Source organism: Dermochelys coriacea, chromosome 5 (assembly GCF_009764565.3).
Source record: "Dermochelys coriacea isolate rDerCor1 chromosome 5, rDerCor1.pri.v4, whole genome shotgun sequence".
NCBI lineage: Eukaryota > Metazoa > Chordata > Testudines > Dermochelyidae > Dermochelys > Dermochelys coriacea.
This window is the reverse complement of record NC_050072.1, coordinates 32,607,091-32,630,278: the sequence shown is the minus strand read 5'-3', so window position 1 is coordinate 32,630,278 and position 23,188 is coordinate 32,607,091. Positions and strand designations below refer to the sequence as shown.

The following is a 23,188-nucleotide window of genomic DNA, read 5'->3' as shown; positions in this document are numbered from 1 at the left end:
TTTGAATATGATAGCAATGTTGAATGCATGTGGAGATCCATTTAGACAATCTCTGAGTGGATATTGTGCAGCCTTTTGAACGCTGGGTAGTAGAAATGAAAAGTCTAGGAGATTTCCAGAAAGGTTTGGTCCTTTCCAGGTAAAATGCTAACACCTGCCTGAAGTCCAGTGTATGCAAGATGGACTCTGTTGGAGTCTTGTGAGCCTTAGGTTCAAATGTTGGAAGATGGACTGATCGGTTCATGAAAGGATGATGTTACCTTCGGTAGAAATGTTAGATGCAGGCATAGCGTGACCTTGTCTTTGAAGAATATTATGTAGGGAGGATCGGCCATGAGAGCCCCTATCTCACTGACCCATCTGGTGGAAATAATAGTGACCAAAAAGGCCACTTTCATGGATAAATGTAGTAGGGAACAGGTTGCTAGGGATTCAAATTGCGTTCTGGTGAGGCATTTCTATACCACATTGAGGTCCCAGGCTGGAATAGGTTGACAAACCTCTGGGTAAATGTTCTGGAGACCCCGAGGAAGTGTTTAGTAATGGGATGCACAAAGATCGATGTCCCATCAATCTCATGATGGAATGCTGTTCTGGTCACGAGGTGGACTTTGATCGAGCTCACTGCTAAATCCGAGCATTTCAGCTCCTGTAGGTATTCCAGCACTAATGGTAGTGGCGTTGTGGAGGCTGTCACATGTTTTTCTTGACACCAGGAGGATAATTTCTTCCATTTTTGAAGGTAAGTATTACATGTGGTCATTTTCCAACTGTTTAGTAATATGTGTTTGACTTGTTCCGAGCAGGCAAGTTCGCCATAGTGGAACCATGCAGAAGCCATGCTTGAAGGTGGAGTTTCTCTGGATTGGGGAGAAGAGCGTGACAGTTGTTCCGAGACAGCAGGTCTGGATGGGGAAGGAGAGCTCGAGGGGTGCATATCGCCATACGCATCAGGTAAGGGTACCAGGTTTGCCTGGGCTATGTTAGAACTATGAGGATGACCCTGGCCTTGTCTAGGCATATCTTGCGTATCATGTGTGATATCATGGGAACTGGTGGGAATGCTTACATGAATTGTGCATCTTATGTGATGAGGAAGGTGTCCCCCAGTGATCGTGGTTCCATTCCCGCTGTCGAGCAGAACATTGTGAATTTGTGATTTGTGATTTGTTGGGGATGTGAGCAGATCAATGAGTGGAGTGCCCCACCAGCGGAATATGGATAGCAGGACTCCCTCATTCATTTCCCATTTGTGGTCTTGAGAGAAATACCTGCTTAGCGTGTTCGCCATTGAGTTCTGACAGCAGAGAAGATAGGAGGCTGAAATGTTTATGTTGTGGTGTATGCATCAGTTCCACACTTTCATGGCTTCGGTGCACAGTGAGTGAGATTGAGTGTTTCCTTGCAGACTGATGTAAAACATGCAGGCAATGTTGTTGGTCATTATACAAATTGATTTGTTCTTTATGTGAGGTAGGAAGTGTCTGCTGGCATTGCAGACTGCACATAGCTCTAGCAGATTGATGTGTAGCTGAGTCTCCACAAGAGACCGTTTTTCTTGAACCGTATGCTGATGCATGTGGGCCCCCCCAGATTATCAGCGAGACGTCTGTCGTGATTACTACTGATGGGGGTTCCTGTTGGAATGCATACATTTTCTGATCTTGTCCACCAGTGTAGAGAGTCCAGGACACAGGGTGGTACTGTAAGTCATTTGTGCAGGCTGTGCTTGCTGGGTTTGTATACCGAGCTCAACCAGTCCTGTAGGCAGCACATATGTAGTCTTTTATGTTGTACCATGAACGTTGTGGCTGCCTTGTGTCCTAGCAACTGGTGTTTGGGGGCTGGTCCAGTCCGAGCTGGTGTTTGGGGGCTGACTCTTACTTCTGTGATAAGGTTTGTCAGAGTTGTGGAGAGTGGATCTGTTCAGGGGCAGGAATGCCTTGGCTTGTATGGCACTGAGATGTGCCCTAATGAAGTCCAGTTGCTGGAGAGGGACTAGAGTGGATTTTTGTTTACTTATCTGTAGCCCTAGATCCCTGAACAGATGTGTGACTGTCATCTGGACAGCGTCCGGTGCTTCTTGTTGAGTTGGACCTTTGAAAAGGAAATCGTCCAGGTAGGGGAAGATCATTATTCCTGGTTTGCATAGTGCTTGAATTGTGCTTGTTTCTCATCTAGAAGCTCCTCAATGAAAAAGCTCAATATCCTATAGTTATCATAATCATATTTTGCTAACAGAGCAGAATAATTGGTGACTCTGAACTGTAAGGTCGCTGAGGAGTAAACTTTTTGTCCAAAGAGGTTGAGCACTTCTGGTGTTCCTTATCTTGAGGGGTTGATCTAAACTGTTGTTGTTTGCTGTGTTGATTGGCGGCATCGATCACCAAGGAGCTGGGAGGTGGGTGGGAGAAGAGGAAGTCTACCCCTTTGGTGGGGACATAATACTTCCTATCTGCCCTTTTGCATGTCGGTGTTATTGAGGCCGGTGTTTACCAGACTGTCTCTGCCGGTTCCAGAATCGTATCATTAATGGGCAGAGTGATCCTGAAAGTGGAGGAAGGTTGCAGAATTTGTACCAGTTTGTGCTGGTTCGTCTGAACTTCCTCCAAAGGGATGTCTTGGCTCTGGGTGACTTGCTTAAACAGCTCCTGGAACTGTTTGAAGTCATCCGTCGAGGTAGGTGGCGAAGGCATAATTGCTTTGTCTGGTGAGGAGGAAGAATTGTGTGCAGGAGAATTCGCTTCCTGATCTGTGCCCATCTCAGTGTCCTCCCTGATGTTCTGAGCCTCCATTGGCTGTGGGGTGGGGGACGAGAGGTGAATCTCAGATCTCCTCTGTGAGCTGTGGGTGGTCTAGAGTGACAGCCCCTGTAAGCTGTCCAGGGTTCCCAGTGTGCCAAATGCATTGGGAAGGCCATTGGTGGGTACATCCACAGTGGTCCATACCAAAGTTAACTCATCTGATTATAAGGATGTTTGGATCTTATATAGGTCCAGGGTGGTCTTCGATTTTTTAGTGATGAGTGGTGCAGTGAGAAGATGCTTGGTTCTGGCACATCATCATGATTGTCTTCACTGGACAAATGTACAGCAATCTGAGAAGTATAGGGATCCCCGCTGTAACATTCTGGAGAGCCTCCGTACCAAGCATGGGGACTGCGGTGCTAACAAGGTAGCCAAGTCTCTCTGTTGCAGCAGATTAAGTGGCGTTTCTGATGTCAATACCATCGGTGCCGATGCTGGTGCTGTCAGATGTGATGGCGGTTTAGTCAGGGTAGTCGGTGCTGACTTGGCTTTCTCTACTGGTGCAGACTGCAATATCAGTGCCGGGGGCATGGTACCTGAGGAGACGCTCAGTATCAAGTCCCTTACAGGCAAGTTTGTGGCCGCGAAGGAGGCATATCTCCATCTGTGCCTCCACTTAGTCTCCTTCATTTTGGACTCGGCAATGCCTGAGGTGCTCGGAGTGTCATAGGTGCTCACCTGAGCAGGTGTCAACATTGCAGGTAGTGACCTGGCAGAAGTCTGTATATGTTTCTGCGGTGCTTTCTGCTGAGACATCTGTGCCCTTCTTCCTCGGTCTGTTTGAGGAAGGCATGTCTCCTGTCCCTGAAGGGGGGGGTGCCCGGAGAGGAGGTCGGTGGTCCATCTCTGGTTGGAGAGATTTCTCCATCAAGATCATTTTGAGGCGGAGATCCCAGTTGCGCCGGGTTCTTGCCTTTAGGTTGCTACAGTAGGTGCATTTTTGTGGGATACGCGCCTCGCTGAGACATTGGACACACAAGGCAGGAGCCGCATTGTTGAAACCTGGGGAGCCAGCATCTTGAACAGTTAACCGACCCCGCTGCAGGGAAACTATGGGGAGGGTAAAACCGGGAGAAGTAAAAAAAAAATTTTATAATAAAACTAACACTAACATTAAGTACAACTTTCTAACTGACTAACTAACTATCTAAACTATTATTTCTAAAGGTATGGGAAGAGTGAACACTGCCTCAGAGTTCTGTCTTCAGCCGAGGATGGTTGAGAAGGAACTGGAGGGCTTGGGCTGTACACACGCTGGACGCGACACCAATGGCACTGCAAGACACCTACTGGCATGCATGACCCACATGGATACTGCTACCATAAATCTCTGATCGACGGCGCCAGGACGCACTAACACCTGAAGTGGAGCACCCATAGGAACAGCACTCAAAGAAGAACTATGTTTCCAGGGAGAAGGGGCGGCTGGGCAGCACTGTTATCTACGTCCTTTGCCACTCAAACCTTTCCCTAGAAGGGAGCACTGGTGGCAAACTATATAAGGTGAAACTCATCCTAGGTTGTCTCCCCTCTGGGAGCATATGATGTGGTCCATATAGCCAAGGCCCTATGGCAGCAAAAAAAGCAATGTACTGCCTTTGCCTCAGTTCATAAATTCATATGTTCCAAAACCAGAAGGAACCATTGTGATCATGTAGATTGCCCTCCTTGTTTATTCACAAGGCAATTCTATATGGTAGCAAATAAATAGCTAAAAATATCTTAGTAATGAGTTTGCAGATTGACAGGAAAATGTTTCCACTGAGAATTGAGTAGCAATCAATAATGTGACTGGAGCTTGTAAAGATCGAGAATCCAAAGAAGGGAAATCTCTGAAAGAATCTCATATAGGACAGAATTAAATAAGTACTAATGTTCATTATATAATTATATGATTAGATTACTTACATCAAGAAAGCTAACATCAATATGCAGATCAATGTCTACATCATCAATGGCTCCATATTCCCTGAAAGTAAAGAATTATATTACTTTCCAGCTACTGTTCAGCCCAAGAGCATTTATGAGAGATCGTATTAAGAATAAAATCAGTAATGGATATTAAAGTTCAAGTTAGGCGAACTTTTCCATAATGGGTGACTTTTTGCTGTATTGAAAGGGATCAACTAACAGCCTCTGCAAATAATACTCCAAGCCTTCAATAACACAAATAATCACATTTGAGGAACTGCATAGCTCAAGGGAATTATAATGGGATAGTCTGTAATGGACATCACTGGGTAAATGACAGCTATTTACCTCTAGGTCACTGGTTCACATTTGTTTTTTAGTGACCAAAAGCCATTAACAACTCATGGCAGCAATGAAATGACAGCCTTTGTGTAATGAAGTGTTTGAATTCATTCCAGTTCTCAGTGAACAAGGTATCCACTCTGCTAAAAACAGCATCACAACTGGTAAAGACTGAACAGGAACAGAAACTGAACCATCATTCACACTTAAATGCTTGGGTTTGTTCCCCATACAATAGATAAGATTCACCTATGGAAACAGGCACAGATCTTTGTATTAAGGCTCCTAGTAATGGAAAATCTGCTATGAGTTGCATAAAGCACCTACAACCTCCCCAGTCCTGAGAGGCTTACAGGGTCTAGCCCATCTCAGAAAGTGTGCAGTGCTGGCTGGACAGCTGGGAGAAGAGGTTAATTAACTGCCTCCCTTTAACAGCTGCCACTGACAGAGCTTCTTTGGATACATTAACGGAGGTTAAAGCTCCCCTTGCCAAAGGAAACCTTCAATATTATAACCACTTGGCCTCCTTGGGGTGAATCCACCTATAACAGTGCAGGCCAGGCTAATGCAAGAGGTGCTATTTGTGCCTCCCTGAACCTACAAGAGTGCATCTGGCCTCAGGTATCTATACCTCAGTTTTTTGCAGCTGTACCATATATACTGCACGCCATCTTGAATTACTGAATTCTATAAAACTCACTGGGAGTTGTATTGCATTGTACAAAGTTGGTCCCCGCAGAACCAAACTGGGGCACATTGGTCAGGCAGCATGGGGAAGTCTAAGCAGGTGTTGTTTGTTCTGGATTACTTTGAAGATAAAAGGAACTTCATTTTCCAGTAACATCAGTGTAACACTAAATTTACCAGTGCCAAATGAATCCTTTACCTAGTGTTCAACAACAAAGCAGCAGCTATAGTGACATGGAACTGTCACTGAAAAAGTACTGGATGCCCTCTGATGCAGTTTTTAAAGTTCCTATAGTTTGTGCAAGTTGAGCACACTTTTCTGAGAGCAGTAAAGTGTACAACGGTAGCAAAGAGCATAATACTAATGAAATGTATAATGGTAGGTTTCTTGATGGAGGGTAGGAAAACTGCTCGAACACGAGCAGTGTAAGCAGACTAATACTTTCATACTGATACCAAAATGTTCTGCCTCCACTATTGCTCCAATGTGCCATATTTACTTAACATGTGGGCCAGACAGACCAAGACCCAGGACAACAGTATGGGTCAATTCTGCTCCCATTCATGTCAGTAGCAAACTCCCTTCGACTTGAGTAAGGGCAGGATCTTGCCTTAACTTCCAGTGGTCTATGGAGAGGGTTCAGACAGGAAGGTTACACAGATGATTTCTGTAACATTTTCCTAATTTCATTTTGACTTTACTTGTTTATGTTCTGTTACAGCTCAGGCGATGGGATCTTTCATCAACTCAACAATATTGAGTGCATTCCCATATATCTGAAGTTTGTCTGTTTCTCAAATTTCAGACATTATCCTTGGCAGCCTAGAGACAAGTTTCAAGGAAGAGTAGACTGAATAGATGGGCATTTCTTTCATTTCATTTCAGAGAGGGTTATGGATTACAGCCTGAATTTTTATATGCTAAACGCTAAAATGAGGAAGAACTAAATCTCTAAAGATACAAAAAGACATTACGAGTCTTACAAATGTACCTAAGGGCCTCCCATTGATCTCTGCATTTAGACACCTCTGAAAATCCTCACTCTAAAGCCAAACAGTTCCTCTGTGGTACTAATGTGCTGAAGAGGGATGCAAAAAGCAAGCCAGAAGTTTGGAGGCTTTTTGGGGGGAGGAGAGAAATCATACTCCTGTTCCTTCTCTGGGAAAACCTAAGGGCTACTAAAAAGATTGTCTACAAACTGTTTCCGAAAAATGAAAAAAGCTAAGACCAAGGTGACAGGTGTAGTTGATGTGATGAAACACCCCTCCTCCCCAACCTCCCCCCCCCCCGCAAAAAAAACTCCTGAATGTCTGTCTAGTATTTTGGAGAAACCGCTAAAGAATAATGGAACCTTGAAGACTACCCTGTAATGTCATCAAGGTCAGTGTTAGTTTGTGTTATCTCCCACATGCAGTTAGTGCTGGACTCCCCAAGGCGCAGTTTTAACTAGTGCACATAAGTATTTTAAAATGCTTGAACTTTTACATTTAATGTGTGACGGGTTTGCGTGTGCTGTTTCCTCTTTTGTATTCCCCTCTGATTTTTTGTCTCCTTTCAGTGACCTTCCCTCAGCATATCAAAAAACTGTTGAAAAATACAGGCTTTCACGTACATTAGACATAAAATTTGTGTTATGTTCCTCTTCCACCTAAATTACTTAAGTGAATAGTATTTTATAGCAGAATTAGCTGTGTTTTTTCCTTAAATGGTCCCTCTTCAAACCATAATTGACCAATGTTTGCTGTCACAAATAAATGGGATAGTTTTCTTTTCACCCCTTTTCCACTGCTTCCATAGCCTGAGGTAGAGGTGGTAAGAAAGACTTCCCTGCCAATCTATTAAATTTAACAGTGGCCTGAGACTGCATAAACTGACAATCATGAAAGAATTAAACCAAAAAATTAATTTTAACATTTGAAAATATTTTGTCAATATACTTCAAACTACAGCAGCAGATTGGCCTTGCAGACAATGGAAGGAACCAGCCCACAGGGCAATTGCTCAGCAGCTTAGTCCAGGCCTATATAGACACAAACCCTGATCCTTCAATGAACTTAGTGAAAGCAGAGCTTTATGAAGCTGCAGCTGTTTTGGCTTCATGGAACTCACTGCTGGAAAAGGGCCTAAATTTAAGACGTTGCAATACTGTGTGTACTAAGCAGCTAAGCTCACTAACATGCATTAAAATGCAACCAGTGCAAAAGGTCTCACATTTTATATTAAATTGCTTGAAGAACCAAAGGCCAGATCCTGAAAGCCTACAAGCAATACTTATTTATGCAAGCTGTACCATGAAACTGAATGAAACTATTCAAGTGCTAATATTACTCAAGTGAGTGAGTGTTGAAGGATTTGCCTTCGAGCAAAATCCCACCATTAAATAAAAATGTAGGCGAAACAACAAAACACATAAAAGCTGAGTGAAATAAGAGGAGATAAAAAGGGTACAATCAAGGATTTTCATGCTCTCTAAAGTCCGCCCCCCCATTCATAAGGGACTTTAGGGCTATCCCCCCTAATAAAGCTGCAGGAGCTAGGAAATACTTCTTCTACCACAGCCTACAGTGAGGCAGGAGCAGATATCATCCCATAGTCCTGATGTAGTAGTGCAGCTCTTGAGATCTTTCAAACAAAGCTTCAAGAGGCTGGTCCCTCAATAATGCCTGTGAATGGACTCTGAGGGGTTTGGCTCATGTGGCAAATAAACAACGTGTGAAGGGTTTACCCATCTCTAGCATCCAGAGCTCTGTGATGAGGAGCTATATACCATGCCTAGTGTCTGCAGAAACTCCTCTTTTTACCTTTCAAGTTCTCTGGTTGATCGATAATTAGACAGCTGGGGAAGAGGCAACTCTCACAGAGGATGAGTACACAGCAGCTGGGTGAGTGCTTCCCAGAATGAGCAGACAGACACACGTAAACTCTACTTGAGCTACCATGTGAAAAACAGCAGTGTGGCCATAGCAGCATGGGCAGCGACTCGGGCTAGCCTCCCAAGTATGTACCTAGGGGGTCAGGAGGGATTGCATTTGGGTGACTAGTGCTGCCACAGTCACACTGCTATTTTTAGCATGCTAGTTGGAGCAGAGCTAGTGTACGTCTATCTACCAACATTGGAAAGCGCTCTCCCAACAGCTATGTAGACATGTCCTTAGATATAGTCTCATTCAGCAGGTGCCCCCAGTGTCACTGTCAGATGGATTTGGTGCAGCAAGGGAATTAGGATTAGAGTAAAGGATGAAACTGAATGCCTAACATTGCATTTTGTGGTTGCCAAAGATAGATGGGTATTCTCAACTGCTGAAGAACATAGGAGGCACAAAAGTTTTCCACATGCCAGAAGCAGTCACAGATACCAAATTCTAATGAATTGAGCCCTAAGAGATGGCATAGCCCACAATGAAGCAGATTATTCAATAAATTAAATGCATTAACATTTTTAAAAGGTTATATTCATTGTTGTAATGTTAAGTGCCTGAGGGAACATATTATAAAGGTATACAGAGTTTCACACAGTGTAGCAGTTAACAGTCTGGCAACTAAATGATTATCTCATTCATTTCTTAAGTCATGTACAACTGCTTGGATTTAGATTTCCAATGTCCTTTAAATCGACTGAATTTCCACTTAACTTCAAACGGCAGATAATGAAGACTTTTTTCTTTTAGGAATATTAATTAGGAATTAAATATATGCCATTAAAATGTACACTTGATAAATTAAATGGGCATGTTATTCAGCAGCATCACACAACTTAGTTTTAAACAATATCTCTTTTCTTAGAATAAAATAGTTAACATATTATATAGGTTCATGGAAATTGTTTTATGCAAAATATGCAAGATGATCATTAGGTCCTGTGTGGTTTTTTATTTCTTGTCTCATATCATATTATCAAGGTGATATTTTCTCCATCACTTTGCAACCAGATGTGTTAAATCTTGCCTACTGGTCATAATGTATTTATTATTATTATTAAAATAATACCTCATGAAAACATTATGGACTACATGACAGAGCAAAGATAGTTTAACAAATATTTTGAGTTATATTATGCTTAACAGTAATTTTAATCAAAATATAACAGCCCAATCCTTTCCCCATTAAAGTTAAAAGCAACAGTCTCATTGACTTTAATGTTTACAAGATGGTGCCTTAAGAAATTGTTCTGAGAATAGGCAGCTGTATTAGTAAGTTCAACAACACTACAGGTTCCGTGACTTTCCGCAACCTCCAAGACTTCTGCACCTATCAATGTGGTTGACCCCAGGGCTGCCCAAGCACCTGGCTCCTGCTGCTGGAGAGGCTCTGGAGCCAGCTGCCCCGGCCACTGCTCAGGCGGTCCCGGGCAGTTGGCCCCGGGAATTGCCCAAGCAGCAACCAATGCGGCTGGCCCCGGGGACTGCCTGAGCAGTGGTCCTGGGGGCGGCCTCTGGTAGGGGTCCCAGGGTGGCCGGAGCAGACACTGTTCAGCGTCCCCCGGTAGCTGGTATCGCGGGCCCCCCTCAGCAGAGGGCTCCCAGGGTACCCCCCTAGACGTCCCCCCCAGCAGCGTCCCCCTGGGGTGCCCCCCCAAGATTTAGTCAGGGGTATTTATAGTACAAATCATCGATAGGTTACGGGCCATGAATTTTTGTTTATTGCTGGGGACCTGTCCATGACTTTTACTAAAAATACCTGTGACTGAATCGTAGCCTTAGTTATGGCCCTTTCTATAGTTTGTGATGGAGATCCTGCATAGAGGCCTCTCTGCAACATATCACACATGCCAGAATATAACCAACTAGTTTCCATTCCCTAAACTCATGCTGCTGATTACCAATTTCATGTCCTTTTTCCAGCCACAGAACTGACAAGAATTTTACCCAATAAAATGATGTACCTGAGAGATACTGCATTAGGCCCATAGATCTCTCTCACTGCTGTCAAATCAGCTTCCAGCTGTGGGTGCTTGTGAAGTTCTCCATCGTAGTTAACCTGCAGAAAAAATGTAATATGGTGGGTGTTTTTATTTTATTTTTTTACTAGTAGCAACATTTTCATAGTATTCTAAGTGCAATGTGGTAGTGTTACTCAAGTTGTTTCATGAATTTCATCTGGTCTTTTCTCTTCTATTGTACGCCTCCATGTTCCACTGATGGTATGTTTACCATGGTCCTATACCAAAACACAAGCTGCTGCTAAGGCCATATGAAAAAAAGAAAGGAAAAAATTGACAAAGGGATTTTTGCAAAAAAAGTGAAAGCTTCACTTTCAATATTTCCTTTTCTATGAAGATAAAAGTCAGTCTGTTGGTGAGTTTATTTAGCATCTTAGCACTTGACCAATTTCATTTTTTTCTGGTGAAAAACAAATTGGCTGTGCAATAGGAAAGGAGGAACGTATTTGCAAAAATTGTGTAAAATTGGCAAAATTCATTCCAAGTTCAAATACAGGCAGAGCCACCTCATTGTCCTCCTTCAAACTCTCCTTTGGCATGATGCCTATAAAAAACTTGAAAAGGCTAGGCCACTCGCATGCTGAGACCACTCTCTATCATAGTGACCCGTGTTGTCTCATTGTTTCCTTGTACTCCCCCTTCTGGCTATATCTATTTGTTTGCTCTTGTTTTATGCTTAGATTGTAAACTCTTTGGGACACAGACTGTCTTTTTTGCTGTTTTTGTTGAGTGTTTAGCACAAGGAGGTCTTGGTCCCTGACTCAGGTTCCTAAGCACTACAGTAATACAAGTAGCATAAGTAGTAGTAGTAATAATAATAATAAATATATTTTATGGAAAAATCCTATTTAATTTAATAGGGATGAAATTTATGGGGATCTATAGAAACTACCCAAAAATACAGTATGAAATCTTGATCTCACTGAAGTCCTCCTTTCTTCCTAGATTTGTATAACTCTACTTGCTAATATTTCTCCAATCTAAAACCACTTCATTTTAAAAACAAAAATATAAACTGATAAAAACTCACATGAGACAAGGAAATCAATCACCTAGAAAATAATTAATTAGGGACATAGTATATAATTTTCAAAAGCACCTAAGTGACTTAGAACTCGTTCCTTTCTTATTATTACTGATACCCTGCAACACCATAAACCATATAGAGAAAAGTGACATGACCCAAGATAGAAAGAAAAGGAGTACTTGTGGCACCTTAGATTTTATTAGATCATAATTTATTAGAGCATAAGCTTTCATGAGCTACAGCTCACTTCATCGAATGCATACAGTGGAAAATATAGTGGGGAGATTTTATATACACAGAGAACATGAAACAATGGGTGAAACAATACCATACACACCATGAAACAATACCATACACACTGTAACAAGAGTGATCAGGAAAGGTAAGCTTTACCAGCAGGAGAGCAGGGGGTGGGGGGAACCTTTTGTAGTGATAATCAAGGTGGGCCATTTTCAGCACTTTACAAGAACAGCAGTATGGAAAATAAACAAGGGGAAACAGTTTGCTTACAGACAGCCCTCCAACCTCAAGCAAATACTCACCAGCAACCACACACCACACAACAAAAACACTAACCCAGGAACCTATCCTTGCAACAAAGCCCGTTGCCAACTATGTCCACATATCTATTCAGGGGACACCATCATAGGGCCGAATCACATCAGCTACACTATCAGAGGCTCGTTCACCTGCACATCTATCAATGTGATATATGACATCATGTGCCAACAATGCCCCTCTGCCATGTACACTGGCCAAACTGGACAGTCTCTACGTAAAAGAATAAATGGACACAAATCAGACATCAAGAATTGTAACATTCAAAAACCAGTCGGAGAACACTTCAATCTCTTCGGTCACTCGATTATAGACGTAAAAGTTGCAATTCTTCAACAAAAAAGCTTCAAAAACAGACTCCAACGAGAGACTGCTGAACTGGAATTAATTTGCAAACTGGATACAATTAACTTAGGCTTGAATAAAGACTGGGAGTGGATGCGTCATTACACAAAGTAAAACTATTTCCCCATGTTTATTTCCTCCCCCGTCTCCCCCGCTGTCCCTCAGACGTTCTTGTCAACTGCTGGAAATGGCCCACCTTGATTATCACTAAAAAAGGTCCACCCCCCGCCCCCGTTCCTGCTGGTAATAGCTCACCTTTCCTGATCACTCTTGTTACAGTCTGTATGGTAACACTCATTATTTCGTGTTCTCTGTGTATATAAAATCTCCCCACTGTATTTTCCACTGTATGCATTTGATGAAGTGAGCTGTAGCTCACGAAAGCTTATGCTCTAATAAATTTGTTAGTCTCTAAGATACCACAAGTACTCCTTTTCTTTTTACGGATACAGACTAATACGGCTGCTACTCTGAAACATGAGCTAAGATAATCTTCCTTATTATTCCTCTTAATTATTCATTATTATTAAATTTATGAATGATATAGTAGGAAATATATCGTTGCATACCTCCATTGCATATGGAAGGTAGAAACAGCCAATGGAAGTTTAAGATCATAGAACAAAACCGATAGTTTGGTTAGACTGTATGAGGTCCAAATAAGTTATATTTGTCTATACTCTATAAGGATCTACAATATATCATTTTAAAGGTACGAGGTATTGTCCTTTAAGAAAAAATACTGTAATCCATAAATATTTTTACAGTTATAGTGAATGCCTATAGATGGTTGGTCACATTGTATTCTGTTACACTAGTTTAAATCTGGACTAACTCTACAGAAGTCAATTTCCCCAGATGTGGACTAGTACAAAATGAAATGAGAGCAGAATTTGGCTTTGTCTCACAGAGAAAGGCAAAGAATGAAGCAATAGAGTCCAATTCTGCCCTTCAAATATCCATGTAGACTTCCCACTGACAACAGTTGTTGTTACAAAGGCGTAACTGATGGCAGCACTGGGACCTTGATTTGTACATCATATGTAGTAGGATTCTAAATCTGAGATTCAGTGGTCTGTATCAAGTCTGACATTTAGAGATGTGCATTTCAACTGAATTAAACAGTACTCATCTGATCCCCCTTTATAAGTGAAAATTAGCCAATGATAATTTGACCACATTTGGAATTAATCAGAGAATCTGAAGCCCATCTGAAACCCACCAATGTAGCAGTAGCACAAGGTTACCAGACGTACTAAGAACATTTAGGAAAGGGAGGGATCTGAGCTAGTGTAACACTGACTTATTCTGGTCAAAGCTGAAAGGCGTAGCTCTGGAAAGAGTCTTGTTCCTATCCTCTATGCTGCAGAAGCTAGGGTCTAATATAGGGAAGGGAAAAAGGATGCTGCTGCTGGAGGACTGGCATTTTGCTGAGCCAGACAGAATCAGTTGTCAGGGAGAGGGTAAGTAAGGTGAAGGTGGCAGGACTCCTCTCCCTACACATCCCCCATCAAGAAGGAAAAAAAGTAAGACCCATCACTCTCTCAAATTGCTGACATAATCGTAAGCTCATCCTTTATTTTTTCATGTTAGATGAGAGAAAAAACTATCTTTTTTTTTAAATAAAAATTCCAAAACCTATATATATATACTCCAGAGTTCTCAACCAGTGATCCAGGGCCCCCTAAGGGGCCACAAGCAGGTTTCAGAGGGTCGACCAAGCATGGCCAGCATTAGACTTGCTAAGACCAAGGGCAGAAAGCTGAAGTCCCAACGCATGGGTCTGAAGCTCAGGGTCCCAAGCCCTGCTACGTGGGGCTGAAGCTGAAGTCTGAGCAACTTAACTTCGCAGGGCCCCCTGTAGTGTGGGGCCCCAATCAATTGCCCTGTTTGCCCGGCTTTGGTATGCAGAAGAACAGTTGAGGCAAAGGTGGGTCATGGAATTTTTATAGCATGTACTGATAATTATGGAGTCCTGCCTTATGAATAGAGAAGGGTGGTCATCATGTGAATCACAATATACTTGACTTGCCATCTTTTTTCTCTCTATTATATCAAGCATCAGAAAAATCTGTCCAGAACAATATGTGAGTTGCCTGGCTTGCCAATATAATGCTTCCCCAAACAATTTCTGGTAATGGATGGCTAAGGGCTGGAAAGGGCAGCAAATGCTGTGTTCCCCTATTGGCAAGGAGGAACACCATATTAAAATCATATAAGGTATTGCCCATCCCTGTGATACAGCCCTAGCCACATTTATGAACATGCAGAGGTGAGTGGCAACTTTGATTAAAGGCAGAGGTTTTTTACAACTGCATCTGCAAGTTTACACTGTAAGAGCAGCATGAATAAGAACCAAAAGCAATGGTGTTATTGTTCCAACAAGAGCTGATCTGCTGTTATCTTCTGCAAATGTACAGAGGGTAGAGATTCAAAGGAAGAGCTCATAAAGACTCTCACAGAGAGCAAGTATAAGAGTTAAAGGTCCCAAAAGTAAAAGGTCTGATAAGTTTGCCATATCTGAAAGGCTTGTGGTTAGACAGTCTCCACATTTAATCTCAGACACGATACAGATTTTTTTGTCCCAACATAACAACAATGGGTAAGAGCTCTTAAAAAGAATTTAAGTGATTTAGGAAGATAACTCCTAAATCCCATTTCAAAGAGGAGTGCATCAAAGCACATTAACAAACTGTGCATCAGCAGTGTTCACACAGACAGTTAGTCTGCAGCAAGCTAATAGTGGGTAGATTCACACCCCACCTTGGCATGATTGAATTCTTAATGTAGACAAGCCCTCACTCCCACTGAAAATCAATAGGACTTAGGTGCCTAAGTCATTTTGCTACTGTTAAACTGTTTACCCAATTTATCTTTTGGGAAAATTTTATACAGGTGATGCAAACCTTTCCGCTATAACCAAGACACTATGGGCATGTCTACACGTAGTACAGAGCTACAGCGGCACAGCTGTACTGATGCAGCTGCGCTGCTGCAGCACATCTAGTGAAGAGGCTCCATGCCAGCAGGAGAGAGCTCTCCTTTAGGCATAATAAAACCACCTCCAGAACAGAAGAAGCTGTGTTAGTGGGAGAAGCTCTGTGCACACAAGTGCTTATGTTGGTGTAACTTATATCACTCGGGGTGGCTTATTCACACCCAAGAGACATAAGTTATGCCAACATAGGCTGTAGAGTAGACATAGCATATGTCTTTTCTTCACCACCATTCCCAAACCCTTTCTCTTTTCTACTTTCCCTTTTTCTCACAATCAATTCTCTCATTGTTTCAGTTGTCACCAGTTAAAAATGGCAAGATTATCTTTGACTAGCAATTACTTCTCCAGCTGTATTTCTCATGTGGTTAAATTGGCATTTATCACTTTCTAAGCAGTTTGAGTATCTACAAAGAGAGCATCAGGCAGACACTAAATTAGTCCAAACAAAAAAGGGCCATGTTTATATAATTCAAGGACTGAGTTGAAAAAAAGATGTAGAACCAGAAATTATTGAACCAAAATTGGTGTATCAGATATTAGGCATACTCAATAGACAAAATAATGAGGGGATGTGCTATTCCACTAATCACTCCCTTTTTTGGGGTTCTTAAAGATAAAGCCTTAAGGAGAAGAATACAGAAGAAAAGATGGAGGCTACTGGCATGAGTGTCACCATTGGCTGCCACCCCCACCATCTCCCCAGATCTTCTTTGTCTTAATCCTGATGGCCAAAGAGAGGGACACAGATAACATTGCCACCTCTACCAGCTCCAGCAGAATCCAAAACACCAATTTTAACAAGAGCAGCAGCAACAGCCACTCCAGCTCATCTCAACTAACTTCTTCTCTTTTATCCAAAGGGAAGGCATTACCTTCTCTGATACCATCTAAGAGACAATCAAACAAGATTTTTATTTTTTTCCTTTTAAAACTCTTTCCAGATAAAGGGAAAGGGAACAAGAAATGTCACCAGAATGAAAGCTTTACTTAGTACTTTACATTTAAAATGCTTTAACTGTTTTCTCTTCTTCTCTATATCTTTAATAAAAGGTTAAAAGGCTTTTTAATGGTGTCTTTGCCATCTAAAATGCTTTAACTGTTTTCTCTTCTTCTCTATATCTTTAATAAAAGGTTAAAAGGCTTTTTAATGGTGTCTTTGCCATCGTACTAAGCAAGCTGAGGTCTCTCTAAGCCAAACTCCAGACCTTGTTTAACACTGTTTAATGTCAGTCAGTGACTGGTTATGTTAACACCTTTGGTCCATTTATTCCATCTAACATATGTTAACATAACACTTAATAATGGGACTTGTCTATTACTTGTCTGCCTATTTGCTCCCTTCATTCACCTCACACTTCTTCTATTGCCTTAAGTCTTCATGCTTTTCTTTTCTACACAAAACTCTTTAGAACTCACTTTCTCTTTCTGTGGGCATGTCTTCATTATGGAGCTAAATGGGTGCTGCTGCAATCGATGCGGTGGCATTGATTTAGTGAGTCCGGTGAAGACGTGCCAAATCAATGGGAGAGTGCTCTGATTTCTGTACTCCACCTCCCCGAGAAGGTAAGTTGGTGGGAGAGTGTCTCTTGTCGACACAGCACGGTGTAGACACTACAGTCAGTGGATCTAGCCACGTCGACTTTAGTTACGTTATTCAAGTACCTGAAGTAACATAGCTTATATCGATTTACTGCAGTAGTGTAGACCATGCCTGACTCTCTCAATTTATACTCCATCTCATAACCTGTTTCTTTTCCTCTCATTAATGCACTTCTAATGATCTCTCATCTTCTCTCTTCCTCTTTTTGCTTACCCAATATTTTGTACTCATTCAGGACAATCACAGCTGTTGATTTTTTTTGCTTTTGGTGATTACTTTATTTTATTCCCCTCTCTCTTTCCATGGAGCCAGGGTGCTACACAAATAGAATGTAATGTTACCAGTTCAAACACAATCCAGGCAAATATTGACCAAAACCTGTTACTATTTAACAGCTAATTGGTAGCTTATGGAATGGTATTCTCAGTCTGATTCCTGGTGGCCACGTGCCTATATAACAAAAACTACCCCCATGAACACTGTTTGCATTTATTGGTCCCTTAGTTGATGATTTCTGGACATCAAGAGTAAAGAGAGTGCCCTAGTTAAACACTCCATTGACCTCTCAAAAGAAACAAGTACAAAGGGAACATTTTAATTTCCAGTAGGGACTAGGATATGATAATAAATAATTCTGCTGAGGGAACAAGAGGGAAAGACACAGAGATATAATTTTTTTTAAATCAGCATCTCTCTAGGTGAATTAGACTACAGAGCTCAGAAAGGATAAAATTTAGTGTAATATAGATCACTAGAATTTTGTAGCTTCTGCTTTTACTGTTAAAATGCAGTGCTATTACTTTTGCCGGATGACAACCTCAATGCATAAGAGTTTACAACCCTATTTTGATCCATTGATGTCAATAGGACATATGCTTTATAGAGGGAACAGTTATTTCCTGGAAACTAGAAATTAGATCCCATTTTAAAAAACATCCAAGTTACAATTAGTTTTCTTGTCCTTACAACTGCACAAATTTGAAGATCAATATAAAACACAAAATAAATCATCTCAGAAGCCTTCAAATGACATTGTTTGCAACTTTAAAATTATTGGGAAAATGCTCTCCCTTACCTGTCCCCCATAATAAAACTCTTCAGAATCATTATCTCCTTCAGAATCTTCTTCAACTGCACTATTGTGCCTCGAGTCCTTATTTAAATAAATAAATAAATAAATACATGTTAGCAAATGAAACAGGAGAATTACATTTGCTTTTCTGCTTTTTGTAATTATGTATGTTACAAATAAACACTTCACACACTTTAGTTAGAGTTTTCATTAGTAACGTATAGGCAAGAAGATTGTGGGTCTGACTGAACCAATGAATGGCAAAATTCAACTGTCCCCCTATAGGTAGGGCCCACCAAATTCATGGCCATGAAAAATGCATCACAGACCGTGAAATTTGGTCTTTTGGGTGCTTTTATCCTTTACTATACAGATTTAATAGGGGAGACCAGTGTTTCTCAAATTGGGGGTCCAGACCCAAAAGGCAGTTCGGGGGGGGGGTCACAAGGTTATTTTAGGGGGATTGTGGTACTGCCATCCTTACTTCTGCGCTGCCTTCAGAGCTGGGCAGCCAGAGAGCAGCAGCAGTTGCCCGGGCATCCAGCTCTGAAGGCATCGCCCCGCTATGCCAGCAGCAGCACAAAAGAAAGGGTGGCAACACCATTCCATGTTGCCCTTTACTTCTGCGCTTTTGCCTTCAGAGCTGGGTGGCCGGAGAGTGGCGGCTACTGACTGAGGGCACAGCTCTGCAATCTCCGGTCCAGAAGTAAGGGTGGCAATATCATACCATGCTATCCTTACATCTGCGCTGATGCTGGCGGTGTCTCTGCCTTCAGAACTGGGCTCCTGGCCAGCAGCTGTCACTCGCCAGCTGCCCAGCTCTGAAGGCAGCGCCGCCACCAGCAGCAGTGCAGAAGTAAGGGTAGCAGTACCGCAACCCACCCTACAATAACCTTGCGACCCCCCCCCACAACTCATTTTTGGGTCAGGACCAGTGTTCCCTCTAATTTTTTATGTCCATGTGTGAATGAATTTTGTTATATGACACATCACCTTCATATTGGTGTACATAACAAAATTCATATGGTGGGGCCAAGAGGTTCTGAGTGTGGGAGGGGGCTCAGGGCTGGGGCGGAGCTGGGGATGAGGGCCCTGTTCAGGGTGCGGGAGGGGGCTCAGGGCTGGGGCAGAGGGTTGGGGTGCGGGCTCTAGGGTGGGGCCGGGGATGAGGGGTTTGGGGTGCCCCTGCAGTGGGGAGATAGAAGACTCCCCTCAGCCCTCTCTCGCCACAGCAGCTCAGGGCCAGGGGAGAGGTGCCTCTCCCTGGCCATGGCAGCTTTGGCGGGGCTGGGCTGGGCTGAGGGAGAGGCTCCTCGCCCCCAGCCGGGGCAGGTCCACGCTCGGCCGTTAGGGAGGGGCGGCTCTTCCCACTACTGCAAGTCCGCGCCGGTGCTGGCGCTGGCAGGGAGAGGTGCCTCTCCCCACCAAGGAAGATCCGTGCTTTGGCAGGCGGGGAAGAGCGCCTCTCCCCACCACAGTCCTGAGCCCCTGCGCGGGGCTTAATAGGCAGCTACGTGGCCACGCAGCTTAGAAGGAACTTAGGTTAGGACCTGTACAATTACAACACTGTGAAATTTCAGATTTAAATAGCTGAAATCATTAAATTTACAATTTTTAAAATCCCATCACCATGAAATTGACCCAAATGGACCATGAATTTTGTAGGGCTCTACCTAGAGGACATTAACCTATTGTATTCTGGCAAATCAACTATAATAATCTATATTAATTTGTCAACAACATAAATAACACTTAGATTTTACATAACAACATTCATCTTCAAATACCTTTAAAAGAATTAACTTATTTATATGCACTCACAATAGGGACGACTCATAGAAAAAGGTACTATTTTATTAATGTAAGTTAGAAAGTCACACTTTAGTTCTTGCTTAATGTCATTCAACTGCTTAAGGACATTATTTCTTGTTTTCCCACAATCCATTTGTCATTCACAGCCCTTATGTTAACAGGAGCTCACATAAATTGAATACTTGATAAAATCATAAAGACTAAATTCTCCTATATGACCCACACTGTATCTATTGCACATTTTGCATTCACAGGAGGCACAAAACTTCCATAATGACCCAGAAATCAACTGTGTGTTTTTCCTTTAATCTTATATATTCAGAAAAGTCAGATATACTTTTGCAACCAATTTCCATCGCCTCATATTCTAATCTTACCTCCTTACCTCTGCCAGTAAATTCATACATGCTGTGCATGTATATACTGAGTGAAAATCGTATTTTCAGCCAATTTCATAGCAATTTTAAGAATTTTTTGCTGGTATTTTACTGAAGAAAAACAAAAGGATGTATTCAGTCTCCTCTGCCTAATAATAACCTTAGCTCCATGGGAAGCATGCTGCAGATATAAACAAAATAAACACACCGACAACACAAACAAAGAGAAATGAAACTCCTCATACTAGAAGAGTGATAAACCCATCATATATGATATAATCACACAATGAAGTAAAGACTATGATTGTCTGGCTCACAGACATGGTTGGTGTTAAAGATTTTCATTAACCGGGTTTCTTAAATAAATGCCTTATTTGGATCCGAATTCAATTTAAAATTTATAAAAAGTTCAATTTCTTTGCCATGAAAATTAAACCTATCTCAAGCTTTTAATCATGAAAATAAATTAACTTCATCTAACATTTTTAAAAATAAAAATATTTCTTCACCAGGAATGTACTCCACAATACTTTGCAATTTGTGACTATTTTGGTTCTCTAAGCTTTAAAGATCATTGAATAAAATTCTGTGATAGTGCAAGTCAAAAATTTCCCCTGCAACTTCTTGTATCAAATAAGGCCCTATATGCTACAAACACAACCACATCAGGAAACCTCGCTGCAACAGGGTTGTCCTCTATCTCAGTATAAAACATGTGATGAAACCAGCAAACTATTACAATCAAAAGTAGACTACAGTTCAGGAACTTATCCTTATTTAAGAAAGCATTTAACATTAAACATGTGCTTAAGCACTTTCCGGAATCAGGGCCATAAAGTGCTTAAACCCTTTGATTACAGTGGCAGTAATGTGGTAATAACCACTATGTTTGGTAATGAGGGTTTGCCAGAATAAGTGTCTGTGTGTCAGTTTTCACCAAAGATTTCATCTTAATGCTGTTTCTTAACTAGGTTATGTCCTTGATCAGACCTAGTTATAAAACCAAGTATAAATTACACACTGGAATCATGGGGCCTGATACTCCAAAAACCACCTATTGTTAACTCTGTCTTGAACAAGTCCATTGACTTCAATGGGACTGTCATGCTCACATTAGTAAGCACTAAGCTAGGAAGTGAATGTTTGAAATATCTGGTCCTGTGCATAAGACCAAGTTAGGAGACTATTGCTTTGTGACCAGCTTCTCTGACACAGTTGTACTTCCAAGGCAGAAAGCGTCTATGTTATGGGGAAGGTTCAGTCATCCTAGATTGATAACATTTTGCATATCTTTTAACAGCCTCCTTGCAAAACTATAGATTGTTTGTGTACATCTGGAGTGAAATCCTGACCTCTTTGATGTCAATGGCAAAAGTCTCATTGACTTCGGTGGGGCCAGAATTTTACCCTTGTGTTTATTTTAACAAATTAAATGCAAAAGAAATATTAAGTTATGTTTTGTAGTTTGTTACTCTACCTTCCAATGAAAATATGTATAAGGAATACATTAATAAAGCAATACCATACCTCTCCATTTTCCCTCTGTAATTTTGATTTTATAGATAAGCAACAGTTAACATCACTGGTTTTTCTTAATTCTAAAAAAAATAATTAAAAAGGAAAATAGTTAATAGCCATGACAAATCTAAAATCATTTTATTTATGTAATTAAAAAACGGAACTGAAATAATAGTAGTAGTAATATTTGCATTACTGTAACACCTAGATGCCTCAGACATGGACAAGGACTCCACTGGTCTAGGTGTTGTACAAACACAGAACAAAAAGATTGTAAGCTCTTTGGAGCAGGGACTATCTAGCAATATAAAAACAAGAAGCCAAGATGCCTCAGGAATCCATGATTCTACAATACAAAATGCTGCATAAATAGATATTTCCCCATCACTTTTATTTACTTGTAAACTAGACTTAAACTATGTCCACACTTATGGAGGTGTGTAGAGTACAGGACCTGCATATGTAGCTACTCACTGCAGTGAATGGCAGGCTGTGTCCACACTTGACACTGCAGTATGTGGCTGTATGCCACAGTGAAAGACTCTGGCCAACATGTAGAAAACAGGGAAAGGCTCCAGCAGAGGGCAGGCAGCAGGACATTATAATAGCTGGATAAATGCCCTGAGAGGCACTGCTTAGGAGTTTAGAGAGCCATGTAGAGTATATACCCTGGAGGTTCAGTTGTGTAGGACACTCTACTGTACTTGCCCAAGCCATGCCTCACTGTCTACACTGCTCTTTATAGCTGTGCTAGCTGGGTGTGCCATGTCTGTACTCTACATGTCACCGTAATTGGGTGCCATTTTAAATTTCTTCTATGCTGGAATGTTACAAGATGACAATTGAGATATTGATTTTAACTAGATTTTACATAAGAATAAAAGAAACTGGCAAAATAAAGTCATTTCATTTTCTTTATGAAGACAAAGGTTTTGTTTTGATGTTTAATATAAAATTCACACTTGATTTAAAATATTATAACATGAATATCTTTGAAGAAAAATATTTATCTTAAAGGTCTGATTAGGATCTCATAGCTATTTTGCTTCTCTGTAACTCCACTGATTTACATTTACATTTACATCAGTTTAAGTGAGATCAGATTTTGGGCCTAAAATGTTTGCTTTCTAGCAACTTTGTACAGTTTTCCATTCCTGCACCAAGAGTATATTTTTCAGGATAATTCTACGTTAA

General features: G+C 41.4%; 1 protein-coding gene across 1 annotated transcript in view; it reads right to left on the bottom strand.

Moving 5' to 3' along the window:
* The window catches only part of PARP8 (poly(ADP-ribose) polymerase family member 8), a 172,145-nt gene that overhangs the window by 64,510 nt on the left and 84,447 nt on the right, over positions 1–23,188 (bottom strand). The window contains 4 exon segments of the mRNA XM_043515040.1: positions 4,716–4,776; positions 10,631–10,725; positions 18,291–18,368; positions 22,004–22,074. Coding sequence (XP_043370975.1) covers positions 4,716–4,776; positions 10,631–10,725; positions 18,291–18,368; positions 22,004–22,074 — 305 coding nt within the window.